We start from the raw sequence: 17,557 nt of genomic DNA, 5'->3' as shown, positions 1-17,557 counted from the left end.
TTTGTTCCCCTCACTACCATTGTATTACGTCTTATTGTTATGATTTCTTCCATCGCTCATCCCTCTCCATTCACCTCTCATTGATTATGGTTTGCCCTCGTCATCAACATTGCGCCACCTACCCCCCCACCCCACCCCCCCACCCCCACCATCAGCCTGGCAGGGCACTGACCTGATGCACAACCACGTGCTGGGGGACTTGGACCGGTCCTGTGTGGACTCTCCAGGCCGCCGTAGCAGCGTGTCACGGCCTGACGTGACTGGCTCAGACCTGTCGGAAGACTCTGACTACGACTCTGTGTGGACGGCCCACAGTTACAGGATGGGCTCAGTGTCGCGTAAGAGCTGCATCTCTCACCAGAACTAAACCCCCAAAACTACCGTGGTCGTACCGTACCATACCGTACCGTGCTAAACAACACAGTACAGCGCGCTTACCTCTTAACCTGTGGTCTACAAGAAAACAAAACGATTTTTAAGGGTTTCATTTATTTATTTTATTTATTTTAATTATTTAATTGTATTGTCTTTTTTATTTTTGTTTTTTCCTTTTTTTGATTGTCCTCTGTTTGTATGAAAATCTCCCTGTTGCCTTGACCAATCTCCCCTGTTTTTTGTGCCTCCTCTCTTTCCGTAGTTATCAGGTAGCTTGTGTTGGGTAGTGTCTGTTCATTTTTCCTTGAATGTACCCCCTCCCTATGTTTAGCCCTGACGTGTTGGGAACCCTGTGAAGGGGGGTTTGGGGTTATGTCAGAGAGAGTTTGTGGTGGTTGTTGGTGGGGCAGGGGGGTGCAGGTAGGGAGCGATGGGGACTCTATGTCTGATATTCAGATATGATTCAGGAAGGAGTGTATTCTATTGACCATATTCTCTATCTTAGCTCCTGTTCCCACATATATAACAGCATGCAAATGTCATGGTGACCTTTGACATTTCCTTATGACATAATTAATTAATTATATCTTTTTGGTATTACTATGACTGTCTTATGGCTCTCACCACTGTTGCCGTACCCCCTGCTGTATTTTACACACAGGACACAGCATGCCAAGCAAATACAGCATCATCAGTAGTATTTCTAGTATATAGGTATATAGGTATAGGTATATAGGTATTATATAGGATATGAGATTCCTGTTCCACTATTTCTAAACAGCATGTATGGTTCATTCCCAGGGTGACGATTTAAACTCTTAGCATCAGATTGTACCCCATTCCAAGATACAGGACAATATTCCTTCAGACAGCTAAAAATATATATATTCTCAAAAGCCAGAGAGTTGTCTTTAGCATGCATGCTGGACCTCACTAAGACCGAGTGTCAGACTTGAATATTTAGTATTTAGAGTTTGTATCAGTAAATCTACTGCTTACAAGCCTACATAGAAGTCAGTTTTTAAGAAACATCAATTAATTAGATAAGGTAATCACTGCTCATACTACTCAAAGAAAGGACCATGAAATTATAGTTCTGTGGTTTAAATTAAACAGTCAAGCCTCTGTATTCTAGGACACAAATCTATGTTTAAAACTCAACTGCAGGCAGCATCATGTAGGACCAGGCTATTCCTGATTACATCACATGACCAGTAAAAACTCTAGGCCCTAAGCAGAGGCTAACTGTCTTCAATGCCAGTGTCATCAAACCTGGCAGGTCCAGTCTCTATATCCCAAGTAGGAAACCTTTGTTTCAAACAACACCAATATCCTTCACCACATTTCCTACCTTGCTCTTCCATGCGCTAATAAGAACTATTTTTGTGACAAAGTATTTCCTAGTATCACATTACAAACCCCTATTTTACTGTCCACTTCAAATCAGTCCTCTCTCCCCACCGTTATTGTAACAATATATGGAATATACTGGTTTATGTTATTTATATATTTATAAAGATTATTTGTTTATTGTTTATAAATTATTTTGTATGAGGTATGTGATTTTTATTATTTAATTTCACTGTGTATGTAAATGTTTACAACTGATTTGGTGAACTTAGTCGGTCTCTCTCTCTCTCTACATTTGATGAAATGGTATCACTAAAGTTTAGTTTACACTGGATATTGAGCATGGGTTTTTGGGATACATTTTTGCACAATCTCTGTGGCAGAGCATTGAAATGTGTTCAATATGAACAGTTCTGTTACTGTACCCCCCTTACAGGTCTACTAACCCCAGTGTGTGTGTGTATGACGTCATACTGTATGATGTAGCCTAGTAATTATGCTTGCCATAGATATGAAGTGTGCCTGTACAGTACAGCTCATCCATAGTGTAAATCTACCATTTCAGTGTTCAGATAGTGTCAACAGAAAGAGAAACCTAGTCTTGCAGGAGCAGTCATGTGCGATACTTATTCATCAAGACAGATGGACATGAACTAAAAATAGTGTCCTTTTTGTACATAGTGGATGTAAATGGAACAAAATAAGAAGCCAAACAGTGGTTATATGAGTATTTGAGCTAAGAATATGACTGTCCTCATGTTTTGTGTTCTACTTTGTGACTGCAGTGTATTCTGGGGTTGAAAAAAACTAAAACAGAGAGGCAGGGTGAAGTGACTGCGATGTCCAACTGTGTCCTCTGTGCGCTCCAATGCTGTATATGACCTGTCCCACACCTGTGATCAAAATGTCTTACCTATTGACCTACCTACAAACAGCACCTACAGAGTATTTGTTATATATATACAGATTGACCTACCTACAAACAGCACCTACAGAGTATTTGTTATATATATACAGATTGACGTATATGACAAGAGTTCCTAAACGCTGTATCATTGAGTTTTGAATAAATCTGTCATTTGTTAGCTGTTGGTATTTTGGGTGTTTTGTCAAAAGCACAACTTATTTCACTGTGTTGGATGTCACTGTCAACAAGGCTCCAGGCTGAACCATTGGAACAGGAAATGTGAAAACAAAATGGTGTCTTTTCTCTCATGAATATACGCTGTATCCTTGTTGTTTTGGGTCTGCAACAGGCAGTGGTGTGGTGAGGTAAAACCAATGAGGGGTGAACGGATAAGGATGATCTGGATGTAGCCTCTCTTTTCTTCCTTCTGTTCTTCCTCACCAACATGGCTCCTCTGTCTCCTCTGTCGTTGTGTCTCTTGGTTCTGTGCATGCCTAACTAACCCACAGCCTCTCCACGGTCTCCTGTGTTTGTGTCCTTTTTTGTGTCCATTTTGCTTCCGTTACCACGTAGCCAATCACACATCAGCACCAATCAGAAACTCATTCACTTATGTTAGCTAAACTGCTGTGGGTAGAAGTTGCCCTTGGCTTAGGCACAGATCTAGGATCAGGTTACCCTCCCACTATTCTAACCTCAGCCATTAGGGGTTGGAAGTCCAAACTGACCTTGGATCAGCGTATCTAGCGTGTTGTGTTGTGTTTGGAACAGGGGCGATGCGGAGGGACACAGGGCTGCAGGTCATCATCCCTGGAGAGGAGAAGATCATCGTGGAGGAGACCATGAGCAACGGACAGACTGTGGTCGGAGAGAAGTAAGACCTCCACCTTCCGTCCTCATTCTCTTCTCCTTCCTCTGCTTCATCCTCCTCCTCCTAATCCCCACTTCCTCTCCCACACTTCCTCCCCTCTTCCTTCCTCCCCACACTTCCTCCCCTCTTAATTTTGGTCAGGAATGAGTATCTTGGTAACCCCTGACAGTTTCTGTCATCATGTGCTGGAGGAAATTCCCAAATGAAGATGGTGTTCTCATAAGAATGCTTCTGTTTCTGAACGATTAAGTATTAGTTAGTATGTAGACTAGTGCAGTACTGTGCGCATCCATATATAGTCATGTATTTGCTTCTAGGATGGTATTAACCATGTGTGTTGCGTTGAAGGAGCCTGGAGGATGTAGTGTACGCCCTGAGGGACGAGGTACAGGAGCTCAAACAGGTGAATGTCTGCTCTGTGTCACCATCACACTGGCTTATAACAGGCCTATGACAGCTCATGACCGCTTACGACACCTGACATTACACTGGTATGACGGATGAAGTAGTCAAACTACAACTGAACGCTTGTGGCATATTCAAACTGACCTTTGACCCCTCAACAGGACAATAAGAAGATGAAGAGGTCACTGGAGGAGGAGCAGAGGGCACGGAAAGATCTGGAGAAAGTGGTCAGGAGGGTGTTAAAGAGTATGAACGACCCCACCTGGGACGAGACTAACTTATGAGGTGTGTGTGTGTGTGCATGTCAGAGTGAATTGTGTGTGTGTGTGTGTGTGGGTGTGTGCTAGTGTGCGATGGAGAAACGTTTGTGAGTGTGAATGAGTGATTGCGTGCAGATACGTGGTTGTGTGTGTGTGTGTTGAACTAGGACCCTGAGGTTTTCCCGGTCAGGTCATATGTCTAGGAAAAACTTGTGGCTCCACCTATAACAATGAGGAATGTCTGTGGATCCATCCCTAAACCAACATGGACCTGGAGTCTTCCCTCTCCCTCCCTCCGTCTCTGTTTACAACTGATACTCAGCAAAGCATTACAGCTCTAATGGTACTGTACAAAAACAACAACTCATTCACCTCTTCTCTACTGTTATTTAATTACTATGAAATCTATCCATTTTGATGTCTTATATTTCCATTGTCTTGTGGTCTTCTGTGTAAGGCCTGGACTTGTGGCGGCCTGCCTTGTGGTTGGGCCTTGTGTGGTCATTGATTGGTGGGTCAGAAGGGATTTGTACAGAAATGGACTGGCTGGTATTGGTACTGACTGTAATTGGTACCTTCTGGGATTGGTACTGGCTGGTATTGATATTGGTACTGACTGGTATTGGTACTTGCTGGTATTGATAATGGTATTGGTACTGACTGGTATTGATACCTTCTGGCATTGGTACTGGCTGGTATTGATATTGGTACTGACTGGTATTGGTACTGGCTGGTATTGATATTGGTACTGACTGGTATTGGTACTGGCTGGTACTAATATTGGTACTGACTGGTATTGGTACTGGCTGGTATTGATATTGGTATTGGTACTGACTGGTAATGATATTGGTACTGACTGGTATTGGTACTGATTGGTATTGATATTGGTACTGACTGGTATTGGTACTGATTGGTATTGATATTGGTACTGACTGGTATTAGTACTGACTGGTATTGATATTGGTACTGACTGGTATTGATATTGGTACTGACTGGTATTGATATTGGTACTGACTGGTATTGGTACTGATTGGTATTGATATTGGTACTGACTGGTATTGGTACTGACTGGTATTGATATTGGTACTGACTGGTATTGGTACTGATTGGTATTGATATTGGTACTGACTGGTATTGATATTGGTACTGACTGGTATTGGTACTGATTGGTATTGATATTGGTACTGACTGGTATTGATATTGGTACTGACTGGTATTAGTACTGACTAGTATTGATATTGGTACTGACTGGTATTGGTACTGATTGGTATTGATATTGGTACTGACTGGTATTGATATTGGTAATGACTGGTATTAGTACTGATTTGGTATTGATATTGGTACTGACTGGTATTAGTACTGACTGGTAATGATATTGGTACTGACTGGTATTGGTACTGAATGGTATTGGTACGCTTTGATGTAAATATGAACACTGCTGAGGTATGAAATAAAATGTGTTTTTAGGAGGTTGACTCCAACCCTCGTCCTTGTACTGCAGGAAGACGATGATGATGATGATGATGATGAGGAATTGGATTTACGTAGCACTTTTCCAGGTGCTCAAAGCGCTTTACATTTACACCTAATCTACCACCAATGTGCAACACCCACCTAGGTGATGCCACGCTAGCCGCTTTGCAGCAGGAAGCTCACCACACATCCGCTACTATGTCTGTGTATCTCTCTGTATCTCAAACTAGTATCAGTGTCTCATAGCCTCTCTGTCACCCAGCTTATCTGGAGTCACCAAGCAGGTAATGAACCAGGGTGATGCTACAGGACCACATGTAGTATGCATGCGTCCCAAATGGCACTCTGGGCTCTAGTCAAAAGTAGTGCACTATAAAAGGAATAGGGTGCCATTTGGCACAGAGACGTAATCTTCTCTGATAAACACAAGCTAACATGTCTGAGTACAGGCTGGGTGCTAGGGGCCTCTAGGAGAGCTGATCATGTTGTGTAGGGTAGGCTGTAGTCTGTCTGGTTGAAAGGTAAGAATGACATTTGAAGGGGGAGATCAGGACATGACATTCTACAGGTATTTATGAGGTAACGTGATATGAAGGCTTGGGAGCAAGATAATTACAACAACCATGATGATGATCCAAAGGAAGGAAGGTTGGTTCTCTCTCACACACACACTGCCCACAAGCATAGGGTGATTAAAATATTTTCATCTTTCTCTCTCACTCATTTGGCAAGGAAGGTTTGTGTGTTTTTGTGTGTGTGTATGCGTGTGTGATTAGATCCCACCTTATCGAAGTGACAAGCTTTCTAAAGGAAAGGCTCTAATTCTGCTGGTGTCGCCTCAAAGGCTCAAATGTCATCCTTTATCAACGTACCGCCATCACCTTGTTCCCTGATTGGTACTGGCTAAAGTCACCCTTTGTCTTCTGTTGAAATATTCCTGCATAAATACAAAGGAACATAAAACCCTGATTTATCCTCTAACACCCAGATCTAACACTCAGATTGATGCTAGACATACAGGTTCACTTTCTATTCTACACTGGACAAAAATATAAACGCAACATGCAACAATTTCAAAGATTTTACTGAGTTACAGTTCATATAAGGAAATCAGTCAATTGAAATAAATAAATTAGGCCCTAATCTATGAATTTCACATGACTGGGAATACAGATATGCATCTGTTGGTCACAGATACCTTTAAAAAAGAAAACCAGTCAGTATCTGGTGTGACCACAATTTGCCTATGGCAGCACAACACATCTCCTTCACATAGAGTTGATCAGGCTGTTGATTGTGGCCTGTGGAATGTTGTCCCACTCCTCTTCAATGGCTGTGTGAAGTTGCTGGATATTGGCGGGAACTGAAACACGCTGTCGTACACATCGATCCAGAGCATCCCAAACATGCTCAATGGGTGACATGTTTGGTGAGTATGCAGGCCATGGAAGAACTGGGACATTTTCAGCTTCCAGGAATTCTGTAAAGATCCTTGTGACATGGGGCCGTGCATCATCATGCTGAAACCAGGGGTTGATGGCGGCGGATGAATGGCATGACAATGGGCCTCAGGATCTTGTCATGGTATCTCTGTGCATTCATATTGCCGTTGATAAAATGTTTTCGTTGTCTGTAGCTTATGCCTGCCCATACCATAACCCCACCGCCACCATGGGACACTCGATTCACAACATTGACATCAGCAAACCGCTCTCCCACACGGCGCCATACACGCTGTCTGCCATCTATCTGCCCAGTACATTTGAAACCGGGATTCATCCTTGAAGAGAACACTTCTCCAGTGTGCCAGTGGCCATCGAAGGTGAGTATTTGCCCACTAACGTCGGTTACGATGCCGAACTGCAGTCAGGTCAAGACCCTGGTGAGGACGACTAGCACGCAGATGGGCTTCCCTGAGACGGTTTCTGACAGATTGTGCAGAAATTCTTTGGTTGCGCAAACCCAGTTTCATCAGCTGTCCAGTGGCTGGTCTCAGACGATCCCGCAGGTGAAGAAGCCGGATGTGGAGGTCCTGGGCTGGCATGGTCACACGTGGTCTGCGTTTGTGAGGCCAGAGGCAGTTTATAGTAGAGAAATGAACATTACATTATCTGGCAACAGTTCTGGTGGACATTCCTGCAGTCAGCATGCCAATTGCACGCTCTCTTTCTTTCTTTCTTTCTTTCTTTCTTTCTTTCTTTCTTTCTTTCTTTCTTTCTTTCTTTCTTTCTTTCTTTCTTTCTTTCTTTCTTTCTTTCTTTCTTTCTTTCTTTCTTTCTTTCTTTCTTTCTTTCTTTCTTTCTTTCTTTCTTTCTTTCTTTCTTTCTTTCTTTCTTTCTTTCTTTCTTTCTTTCTTTCTTTCTTTCTTTCTTTCTTTCTTTCTTTCTTTCTTTCTTTCTTTCTTTCTTTCTTTCTTTCTTTCTTTCTTTCTTTCTTTCTTTCTTTCTTTCTTTCTTTCTTTCTTTCTTTCTTTCTTTCTTTCTTTCTTTCTTTCTTTCTTTCTTTCTTTCTTTCTTTCTTTCTTTCTTTCTTTCTTTCTTTCTTTCTTTCTTTCTTTCTTCTTTCTTTCTTTCTTTCTTTCTTTCTTTCTTTCTTTCTTTCTTTCTTTCTTTCTTTCTTTCTTTCTTTCTTTCTGTCTCCCTCTGTTTACTTAGAGAAAAAGTGACAGCTTGTCACTGACAGCTCCACAATGTGCCCTTGACTATTGTAGAGTTCTGTAAAAGCATCAAGGTGTCTCTCGCTCGCTCGTGCCTTCTTTCTTTCTTTCTCTCTCTCTCTCTCTCTGTTTTCAAAGCTGTAAGTCAATCAGCTGTGGGAGCACACACACACACTTACACACACGCACACTTTCCTCTCCTCTCTGTCTATTCAACGGCCAGTGATCATTTAGAGTTGACATGTATTGTGAAGACCTGAGCTGCGCTTTCTTTTTCTCTCCTCCTTTCTCTCCCTCGCTCTTTCAACTGTCTGTCATTCAATTCCAGGCCAGTATACACACACCAAAAAGAAGAAAGAGAAAAAACGGAAGGATAAATTGATGGATGGAAGGATAAGCGAAGATGCTGTCCTTCCCTTTAAAGGTTTGTTTTTGTACAGGAGACTGTCTTCTCTTCTCAGTCATTTCTACTCTGTGTGTTTTAGTCTGAAAGCCCATCCACGTGCTCCCTTTGTCAAGGAAAGCAATAAGGCCCCATTGAATGGCTCTGAATGGGGCCTGCCATCCTTAGAGGCCGTGGCCGGTCCACTTCCATTCTTTAGCCTCCTATCTAATTGGAGCTGAAATGAAATGGAGGTTTCTTTATGAAAATAGCCTTTGTTTGGCCTGCAGCGCTGGTAATTCATAAACAATAAGCTGAGGCCATTGTGGGGATAATAATACATGCAGTCTGCTGGAGACGCAGAGAAGGCAGCAGAACACTGGTGGAGAGTATATAAGGATAGGAAGAGAAGAGCGATGGGAAAGAGATGGCAGAGAAATGATAGGAATTATAGGAAATATGGGGAAAGGAGTGACAGATGAAGATGGGGACAGAGAGAGGGATGGGCAGAGAGTGCCTGTAGGCAACAGCAGACATTGACTCAGTCAGGAGTTGAGGGGAGAGAGGACTGAAAGATGCAATAGGATAATGGTGCAGTACTAGATTATATAGAGTGTAGAGCAGAGAGGGGGAGTGGGGAAGATGGTGTGTGGCTGGATTAGAGGAGGAGGGTGGAGGAGTCAGAACAGAAGGACAGATTTGACTCAGAAAGCTCAATAGATTACAGATTTGTGAGCTGGTGGTTGGTCAGTACTTGCTGGCAGTGTTATATTCTCTCTCTGCCACTCTCTTTCTTTCTTTCTCTCTCTGTCTCTCTCTCCACTTCACTCTCTCTCTCTCTGCACAACTTTATGGCAGAGTGAGCTCTGTGGCTGAGTGTAGTCTGTCAGCGCAAACTGAGAGGGTAAAAGGGAGAGGCAGGAGAGCTGATGAGGTGCTTTTAACTGGACCTGTTTTTCCTTGCTTTGGAATGTGACTCACTCAATTCAAGAATCTTCAGTGACTCAATCACTGACGGGATACTTCTCTCACTAAGAATATCAGGTGGAATTCAATCTGAAAATAACTCTTTGATTGAAATGGGAACGGAGCAATGGGAGCGGAGCATCCAAATTCTGCAGGTATGTCTCTTCTTTCCCCATGGTATTTAGTGTTCCCTGCAACTGTGGATGTGCTTTCAGTTTCTTCAGTTTATTAGATCTGCGTACTTTAGTTACAGAGATAATTTTCACTCTACCTTTTCTCCCTGGATGCAGAGAGGAGAAGAGTGTTTTTGAAAGTGGTATGCAGCTGAAAGAAATAGAGAGACCCCAGTGACTGTACCTTTCATTACTGGAGGAGAGGAGAAGAGAGCAACATATTGCGGTCCAGAATAAAGAATCTAAGGGTTCTACGTGTGAGTGACATGTGACATCTGAGTATGTCTTTAAACAGCCAGTGTGTGTGTGTGAGTTGAAGTTAGATCAAACTTTATCTTATCTATGTATGTACATGTCACACCCTAATGGTTATGATTAGGACTTGAGGAGTGTACGCTGATCCTAGATTTGTATCTGAAGCCATTCATGTAGTAACACTATCTTGGCACTAGATGGCAGTGTTGGTCAATAAATGAAATCCATAGCATTCAATTTAAAACCTTCTAGGAGTGTAGAATGAGAATTTTGTAAATTCAACCACTAGGTGGCAATCAAACCCCATAAACATCCTGTTAGCGACTCCTCACGACATAGTGTGTGTGTGTTTATTTGTATGCAGCTGACTGCTTAGAATCAGTCAGTAGGAATGGTTGGCAGGCTTGAAATGTGTTTGTGTGTTTGTGCCTGGAAGCATGTGTGCGTGACAGCGGTCAGCAGAAGTGGTTGGCACAGCGAGGCTGATAATCAGGCACTGGGCAAACGGGGTGGCAGCACTCCGAAACCTTTGTGGGAGATTATAAAAAAATTATCCCCAGAATTACTCCAATCCAGCCGGAGAGAGAGGCCTTGTCCACGGATGGGGATGGAGGGAGGAGTGGGGGAGAGAGGGAAAGTTGGACAGAGGAGTGTGTGTGTGTGTAATGAGTCTGGCAGTGTTGGTACATTGGAGTAATGAACCATGTTAATCCAAATCAAACAGCCATTAGCAGCAGATTTGACTAACACTGGAGATACAGTAAGACTCTCATAAAGGGACAGAGTACCCGAGCTACCTGTGTGTGTATGTGTGTGTGTGTGTGTGTGTGTGTTTGGTTGTGTGTGTTTGTGTGTGTGTGTTGAACATAATATGTGAGCCACAAACACTGACCTGTTTACTGAACACTTATCACAGAGTTGTTCTATTCCACTTATCCCTCCATGAAGGCCTCCAACACACACACACCACAGGAGGCTGCTGAGGAGAGGACGGCTCATAATAATGGCTGGAACGGCACCAATGGAATGGCATCAAACACATGGAAACCATGTGTTTGGTGCATTTGATACCATTCCACTTATTCTGCTCCAGCCATTACCACGAGCCCATCCTCCCCAACGAAGGTGCCACCAACCTCCTGTGACACACACACACACACACACACCCTGCCTGAGAATACTACATGTATTCTCTATTCATGTCATAAACGGCCCTCCAACAGTGTAAGCTGTAGTTACCGGGTTATGGGTGTGTGTGTGTGTTCATCTCTTCTGTGTGTGGTTGAGTGCATGCTGTCCATGTGAACCCCAGTGTGGGATAATTCAGGCATTTGTACCCCTATGGTTCTACCACCCACACCCTCTTCCACACACATCCCACCTTTCAGTACACAGTCCAATTTTCATGCCTACAACATCCTCCTAACAACTATGCTTGCAGCACAATTTTAGTGAGGGGGGGGAGTAGAGGGAGAGAGGATAAAACAGTGGAGGGGAAGAATGACAAACCTGTGAGAACTGTATGACAATTAGAGACAGAAAAAGATTGTCTAGCGAGAGTGATGGATGGAGATGGAGGGAGAGAGGGAGGGAGGGAGGGCGCAGAGGGTTAAGTGGACCTTTCTGGGTGCTGTGACGTCCTGCAGGTCCTTCCTCTTCCTTGGCCAGCTCTTCGTAAGGGGAGTAAGGTTGGGAGGGAGGGAAGGAGAGGCTAAACTGCCTGGGTCAAAGTGAGAGAGGGGACGAGGGGAAGAGGATAGCTCACCTAAGACCCCTGACTTACTGAACACAATGGAGGCAAGACACCACACACACACCCACACAGATACACACAACACACACACACACACACCCACACAGATACACACACACACACCCACACAGATACACACACACACACACAGAGATACACACACACACTGCGGCAGGGTTATGGCAACGTCCCAGCGGGCTATGAACTTCCTTGAAGCCGTTGCCATGGCAACGCCGTGAGTCTCTGACCCCCAGTACCTCGTTTCCCGCTGCTGGCTCATTGAAAGACTTGATTGACAGGTGTCCAAATGTCAGCCGACCTATCCAGATACAGACACACAGACAGACCGGGGTCCAGCCATTATATTCTACACATACACTCACTAGGTGTGTGTGTGTGTGTGGGTGGGTGACTGTGTTTGCATGTTTAAAAGTCTTCTACCTTATTGTGAACCATCTTGCTGCATGGAAATCAGTGAGGCCGTGAAGTTAAATTACAGTACAATAATTATAGTCATTCAACATAGTGGAGACCCCTGCACCTACACACACACGAACATTCAATTTTTTATGGATTAGGCTAATAGAGTAGGAAAGGGCAGCAGAATAGAATCAGAATTTAATTTAACCCTACATTCCAATTCCAACTAGAATTGACCCAGGACAGTATTAATCTTGTGAGGTATTGGCAGTGGCACAACAGACAGGCCTGTGTGTGTGTGTGCTCCTTTATGTCGTGTGTGTGTGTGTGTGTGTGTCCCCCCCCCCTTTATATTTTCCCATCCTCACCCTTCTCTCTCTTATCTCTATTAGTGCCAAACCCCTTCACGTCCTATTGACAGGACACACATAGAGGTGTGTGTGTGTTATCGGGGGTGACGTGAGTGAGATCTGCTGAGTTAGTGATACGGAACGATAATATTGTTAGCCTCTGTGTGTGCGTGTGTGTGTGTTTTACTAAAGCGCTAACTCCTCTTTTTTCCCCAACATTTTGTATGTAGATTTTTTGTAGATAACATTATGTACAATAAATATGACATTGAAATTTACTGTACATAAACGGTTCTTCTTGAACACCCACTCCTTGCCACCATTACGGCCAGATAACGCCAGCCATTCAGAAAAACAGACCCTGCAATTTGCGTTGACATTTGAATGATAGTCAGGTTGTGTTTGTCAGGGATGTTTGTACACTCAGTAGTAAATATGTGTTAAGAGTGGCTGGAGAGACAGTGGGTGAGGATCTCACTCTCTGCCTCTTAATTCAATTCAAAGGGCTTTATTGGCTTGGGAAACATGTTTACATTGCCAAAGCAAGTGCAATAGATAATAAACAAAACTTAAATAAATAATGAACAGTAAACATTACACTCACAAAGGTTTCAAAATAAAAGAGACATTTCAAACGTTATATTATGGCTATATAGTGTTGTAATGATATGCAAATAGTTGAAGTATGAAAGGGAAAATAAATAGACAGATAAATATAGTTTATATTTACAATGTTGTTTGTGCTTCACTGGTTGCCCTTTTCTTGTGGCAGAAGGTCACAAATGTTGTTGCTGTGATGGCACACTGTGGTACTTCACCTAATAGATAGATGAGTTGATCAAATTCTTTGTGGGTCTGTGTAATCTGAAATATGTGTCTCTAATATGGTCATACATTTGGCAGGAGGTTAGGAAGTGCAGCTCAGTTTCCACCTCATTTTGTGGGCAGTGTGCACATAGCCTGTCTTCTCTTGAGAGACAGTTCTGCCTACGGCGGCCTCTCTCAATAGCAAGACTATGCTCACAAGGCTATGCTCACATAGTCAAAGTGTTCCTTAATTTAGGGTCAGTCACAGTGGTCAGGTATTCTGCCATTTTGCTCTGTTTTTTTGTTAGTTCTTTCTAATGTGTCAAGTACTCCTCTCTCTCTCTCACTCACTCACTCACTCACTCACTCACTCACTCACTCACTCACTCACTCACTCACTCACTCACTCACTCACTCACTCTGGTTAAAAGAGTAATTGCATTGTTGTTTACTACAAATGGCTTCACAGTAAACACATGTGCGCACACACACAGACACACACACCCCTACACACAATCATATTTGGGTAGTACTGGTCATGTGTTTAAGTGAGCTCTCCTCTTGTCCTCCTCTCAGCTAGAAGTGCTGCTCGCTCCCAGCACTCACTGAGAGAGAAATGTACCCTATGTGTGACCCTAGTGTATGTGTGTGATGACTAAAACGCCCTCTCCAATGAGAAACTCTCACACTTATGTAATATTTCACATCCCTGTTCCAACTGTTGTATGGTAGTAGTAGTGGTAACACTTTATTTGGATAGTTCATCTGCAGATGCTACAGACTACCAGTAACATTTCAACTAACTATCTACTTACCCTAACCCTTATCCTAACCCTTATTCTACACTTAAACCTAACCGTAACCTTAACAAGCAGTTGCTTATCAACATATAGATTGTTGATAGTATGACCATCTGTAAAGCATCTACAGATGTCAAATCCAAATAAAGTGTGACCATTTGATTAGTTTTTTATTTTTATCCCCAAAATACCTAAATATTTGTTTACATTCTGCAAATATTGACACATCTGTATGTTTAAGTTCATATTTCAAAGGTATAATATTTATAATCTAATAATAATAGTGTAGGTCTAATGTAATGCAGATTTGAACCATACGTGTGTTAAAGCATGACGTTTCTGGTCTGAGAGGTTGGTGGCGCTGTTGCTATGTGGTGCAGCCTGTTGGACCCACACAGCACAGTATTACATTAGCCTGCATTATCTAAACACTCAACAAACTTAAATTAAATCTGTGAGTTTTTCCCCGTCCAGATTCTGTCGTGTGATTGGTCCATAGTGGGATCCCATTCTCTCCTTATTGTTAGTACAGACGCGGCGGTATCCATTGGTCCTCATCCACTCACAAATTGAATCAGAATCAATTTGACCTTTTAAGAAAATATATGCAGCATGCTCTTCACCAGATATGTATGAGTGTATGCATGCAGATTGTGTGTGTGTGTGTGTGAGAGAGAGAGAGAGCTTGCTTTGAAGTGGAAGGCAGCGTCTCCATGTTAAGCCAGGAATAGACCAATTAGTGTGTATTGGGGTTAGCAACGGAGCAGGCAGCCATGTGAATGTGTCATTGATTAGTAAGATCTGGCTAATCACCACGACTCATACACTCACCAGCTTTATAATGTCAGCTGGGCCTTCTACACTACACACCTCTCATTTTTTATCTCTCTCTCTCTCTCTCTCTCCATTCATTCCTTTCTGTTATTTTCCCATCTGTCTCCTCAGTCTTCTCTCTCTTCCTTCCTTTCTTTCTTTTTATTTCGATCCCCTTTTCTCTATTTCTTCCTTCCTTTCGTCGTCTCTCTCTTTCGTCTTCTATGATGAGTTGAGATGCAGCAGTAGAGGGAAACACAAGCCCATGATGAAGACTTCCTCCGTTACATTAAAGTAGTTAGCAATGCCGCATTGAAGGAGTATCAGAAAGGAGAGGGAGAGAAAGTGCGTGTGTGTGCGCGTGTGTATTTATGTTTGTGGAAGTTCATGTTTATCATATATTGTAGTGTGCATATTCTTCATTCTTGCTTCACTCATAATAAGTCCTCATCCTAAACAGCTGTGATAGAAGCCATGATGGTACGACCAGAGTGATGGAACAGAGTAGCTACCCTACAGCTGAGTATTGGCTCATGGCACCTCCTCATTGGTAATTTATTTATCCTTCTCCCTCTCCTCCCTTTTTAAAGGCAAATCAAATTAGTGAGCCTGAACCTCTCTGTGGTGTAATAGGTATTAGTTATCATATTAATTAGCATCAGATTGACACAGCATGGCAGACAGCTGGGGGCACGTGTGTGTGTGTGTGTGTGTGTGTGTGTGTGTGTGTGTGTGTGTGTGTGTGTGTGTGAGAGAGAGAGAGCGAGAGGTGAGGGGAGTTACGGGGCAGACACACCAGTATTTGATTTGTTGTGTTGCTAATGTGACACTGATTATACAGGTCATGGTAAAACAAAGCTGTGCCTCTGCTATGCTAATACAGACGCTGAGATAGCGGGGTTGTCACACACACTGTTAAGGACACACACACACATACACACAGCCAACCAAACAAACACAGGGAGAGTGTTTTTTTGTTGTTGCGAAAAACTGTTGCCATGGAGAGGAGAGGTTAGTGTATTTGACCTATCCTGTAATGCTGTCTCTCGTCCCCAGAGCTGTAATTTCATGAGAAAATACGTGTGTTCCCAGAGAATTTATTGATCTCTATGTTTATGAGCAGATAAATGCAGTAGTGATGGTTGAGGTGGAGGGTTATTTGGATGTGCTCAGTCTTTTGTGGTGTGCTCAATCCATTGTGTTTATCTAGTCTGCTGTTGATGGAGAACTGGGGCTCTTTCTCTCTCAGCGGGGCATCCTTTTTGTCTGGGTTGTGTGTGTGTGTTTGTGTGTGTCTGTCGTGGGCAAGGCGTGAGCAAGGCGCAATAGACAGTCTGCAGTATAAAGAGGTGCGCGTGATCAGACTGAATCTGTCAGACTTGCTATATACTGAACTCAACCCTAGTTAGCATTCTGAGGTAGGGCTACTTGCTATATAATGAACTCAACACTAACCTGGTTAGCATTCTGAGGTAGGGCTACTTGCTATATAATGAACTCAACACTAACCTGGTTAGCATTCTGAGGTAGGGCTACTTGCTATATAATGAACTCAACACTACCCTGGTTAGCGTTCTGAGATAGGGCTACTTGCTATATACTGAACTCAACACTACCCTGGTTAGCGTTCTGAGGCTCTGTCGTAGCCGGCCGCGACCGGGAGACCCATGGGGCGGCGCACAATTGGCCCAGCGTCGTCCAGGGTAGGGGAGGGAATGGCCGGCAGGGATGTAGCTCAGTTGGTAGAGCATGGCGTTTGCAACGCCAGGGTTGTGGGTTCGATTCCCACGGGGGGCCAGTATGGAAAAAATAAATAAAAAATAATAAAAAATAATAATGTATGCACTCACTAACTGTAAGTCGCTCTGGATAAGAGCGTCTGCTAAATGACTAAAATGTAAATGTAAAAATGTAAGGCTACTTGCTATATAATGAACTCAACATAACCCTGGTTAGCGTTCTGAGGTAGGGCTATAGTGTGAAGCAGTGGCGATTTTAGCATGTAAATCTTGGTGGGGCAAACTCAAAAAACTATGTTTAGATGCATGCCAGCAAAGCCACTACACAACACAACACAACACTAAACAATACATTAGTTGCACTATAACGATGACAAATGGTGCCCACAAACTGTTAGGGCCTACATAAAGCTGTCCCAACAGCAGAGCTTTCTTTTCAGCAACGTGGAGTGAATCCTTAGCACTTCTACTCCTGGCTATCAGCGGAGCCTGAAGTGGCAGAGTGCTCTCACATCCCAGTAGGACAAGACAAGCTATGAAGAGAATGACAAACAATCAGTGGCAATTTTAGCAGGTAAATCTTGGTGGGGCAAACTCCCCAAAATATTTTTAGATACATGCCAACAAAGCCACTACACAACACAACACAAAACTAAACAATACATTAATTGCACTTTAACGGTGACAAACAATGCCCACAAACTGTTAGGGCCTACATAAAGCTGTCCCAACAGCAGAGTCCCAACAGCAGTCCCAACACCCTACCACTGCTACACCTGGCTATCAGCGGAGCCTTGTCTGG

General features: G+C 43.2%; 1 protein-coding gene and 1 long non-coding RNA gene across 3 annotated transcripts in view; both read left to right on the top strand.

Moving 5' to 3' along the window:
* LOC121554025 (rho guanine nucleotide exchange factor 7) overlaps positions 1–5,637 on the top strand; it is a 29,288-nt gene extending 23,651 nt beyond the window's left edge. Inside the window, exons 19-22 of one of the 2 annotated variants that reach the window (XM_041867467.1) lie at positions 156–338; positions 3,404–3,506; positions 3,852–3,906; positions 4,070–5,637. In XM_041867467.1, the coding sequence (XP_041723401.1) occupies positions 156–338; positions 3,404–3,506; positions 3,852–3,906; positions 4,070–4,192 (464 nt within the window). In that variant the 3' untranslated portion in view covers positions 4,193–5,637. The remainder of the gene's footprint in view (positions 1–155; positions 339–3,403; positions 3,507–3,851; positions 3,907–4,069) is intronic. The other variant, XM_041867473.1, reaches the window with a different exon arrangement.
* A 3,484-nt stretch (positions 5,638–9,121) lies between these two features.
* Positions 9,122–17,557, top strand: part of LOC121554022 — a 124,420-nt gene continuing 115,984 nt past the window's right edge. Inside the window, exon 1 of the long non-coding RNA XR_005997611.1 lies at positions 9,122–9,800. This is a non-coding gene — a long non-coding RNA (uncharacterized LOC121554022). The remainder of the gene's footprint in view (positions 9,801–17,557) is intronic.

This window comes from Coregonus clupeaformis, chromosome 23, assembly GCF_020615455.1.
Source record: "Coregonus clupeaformis isolate EN_2021a chromosome 23, ASM2061545v1, whole genome shotgun sequence".
Classification (NCBI taxonomy): domain Eukaryota; kingdom Metazoa; phylum Chordata; class Actinopteri; order Salmoniformes; family Salmonidae; genus Coregonus; species Coregonus clupeaformis.
Note: the sequence above shows the minus strand (reverse complement) of the source record. Positions and strands in the feature narration are given on the sequence as shown.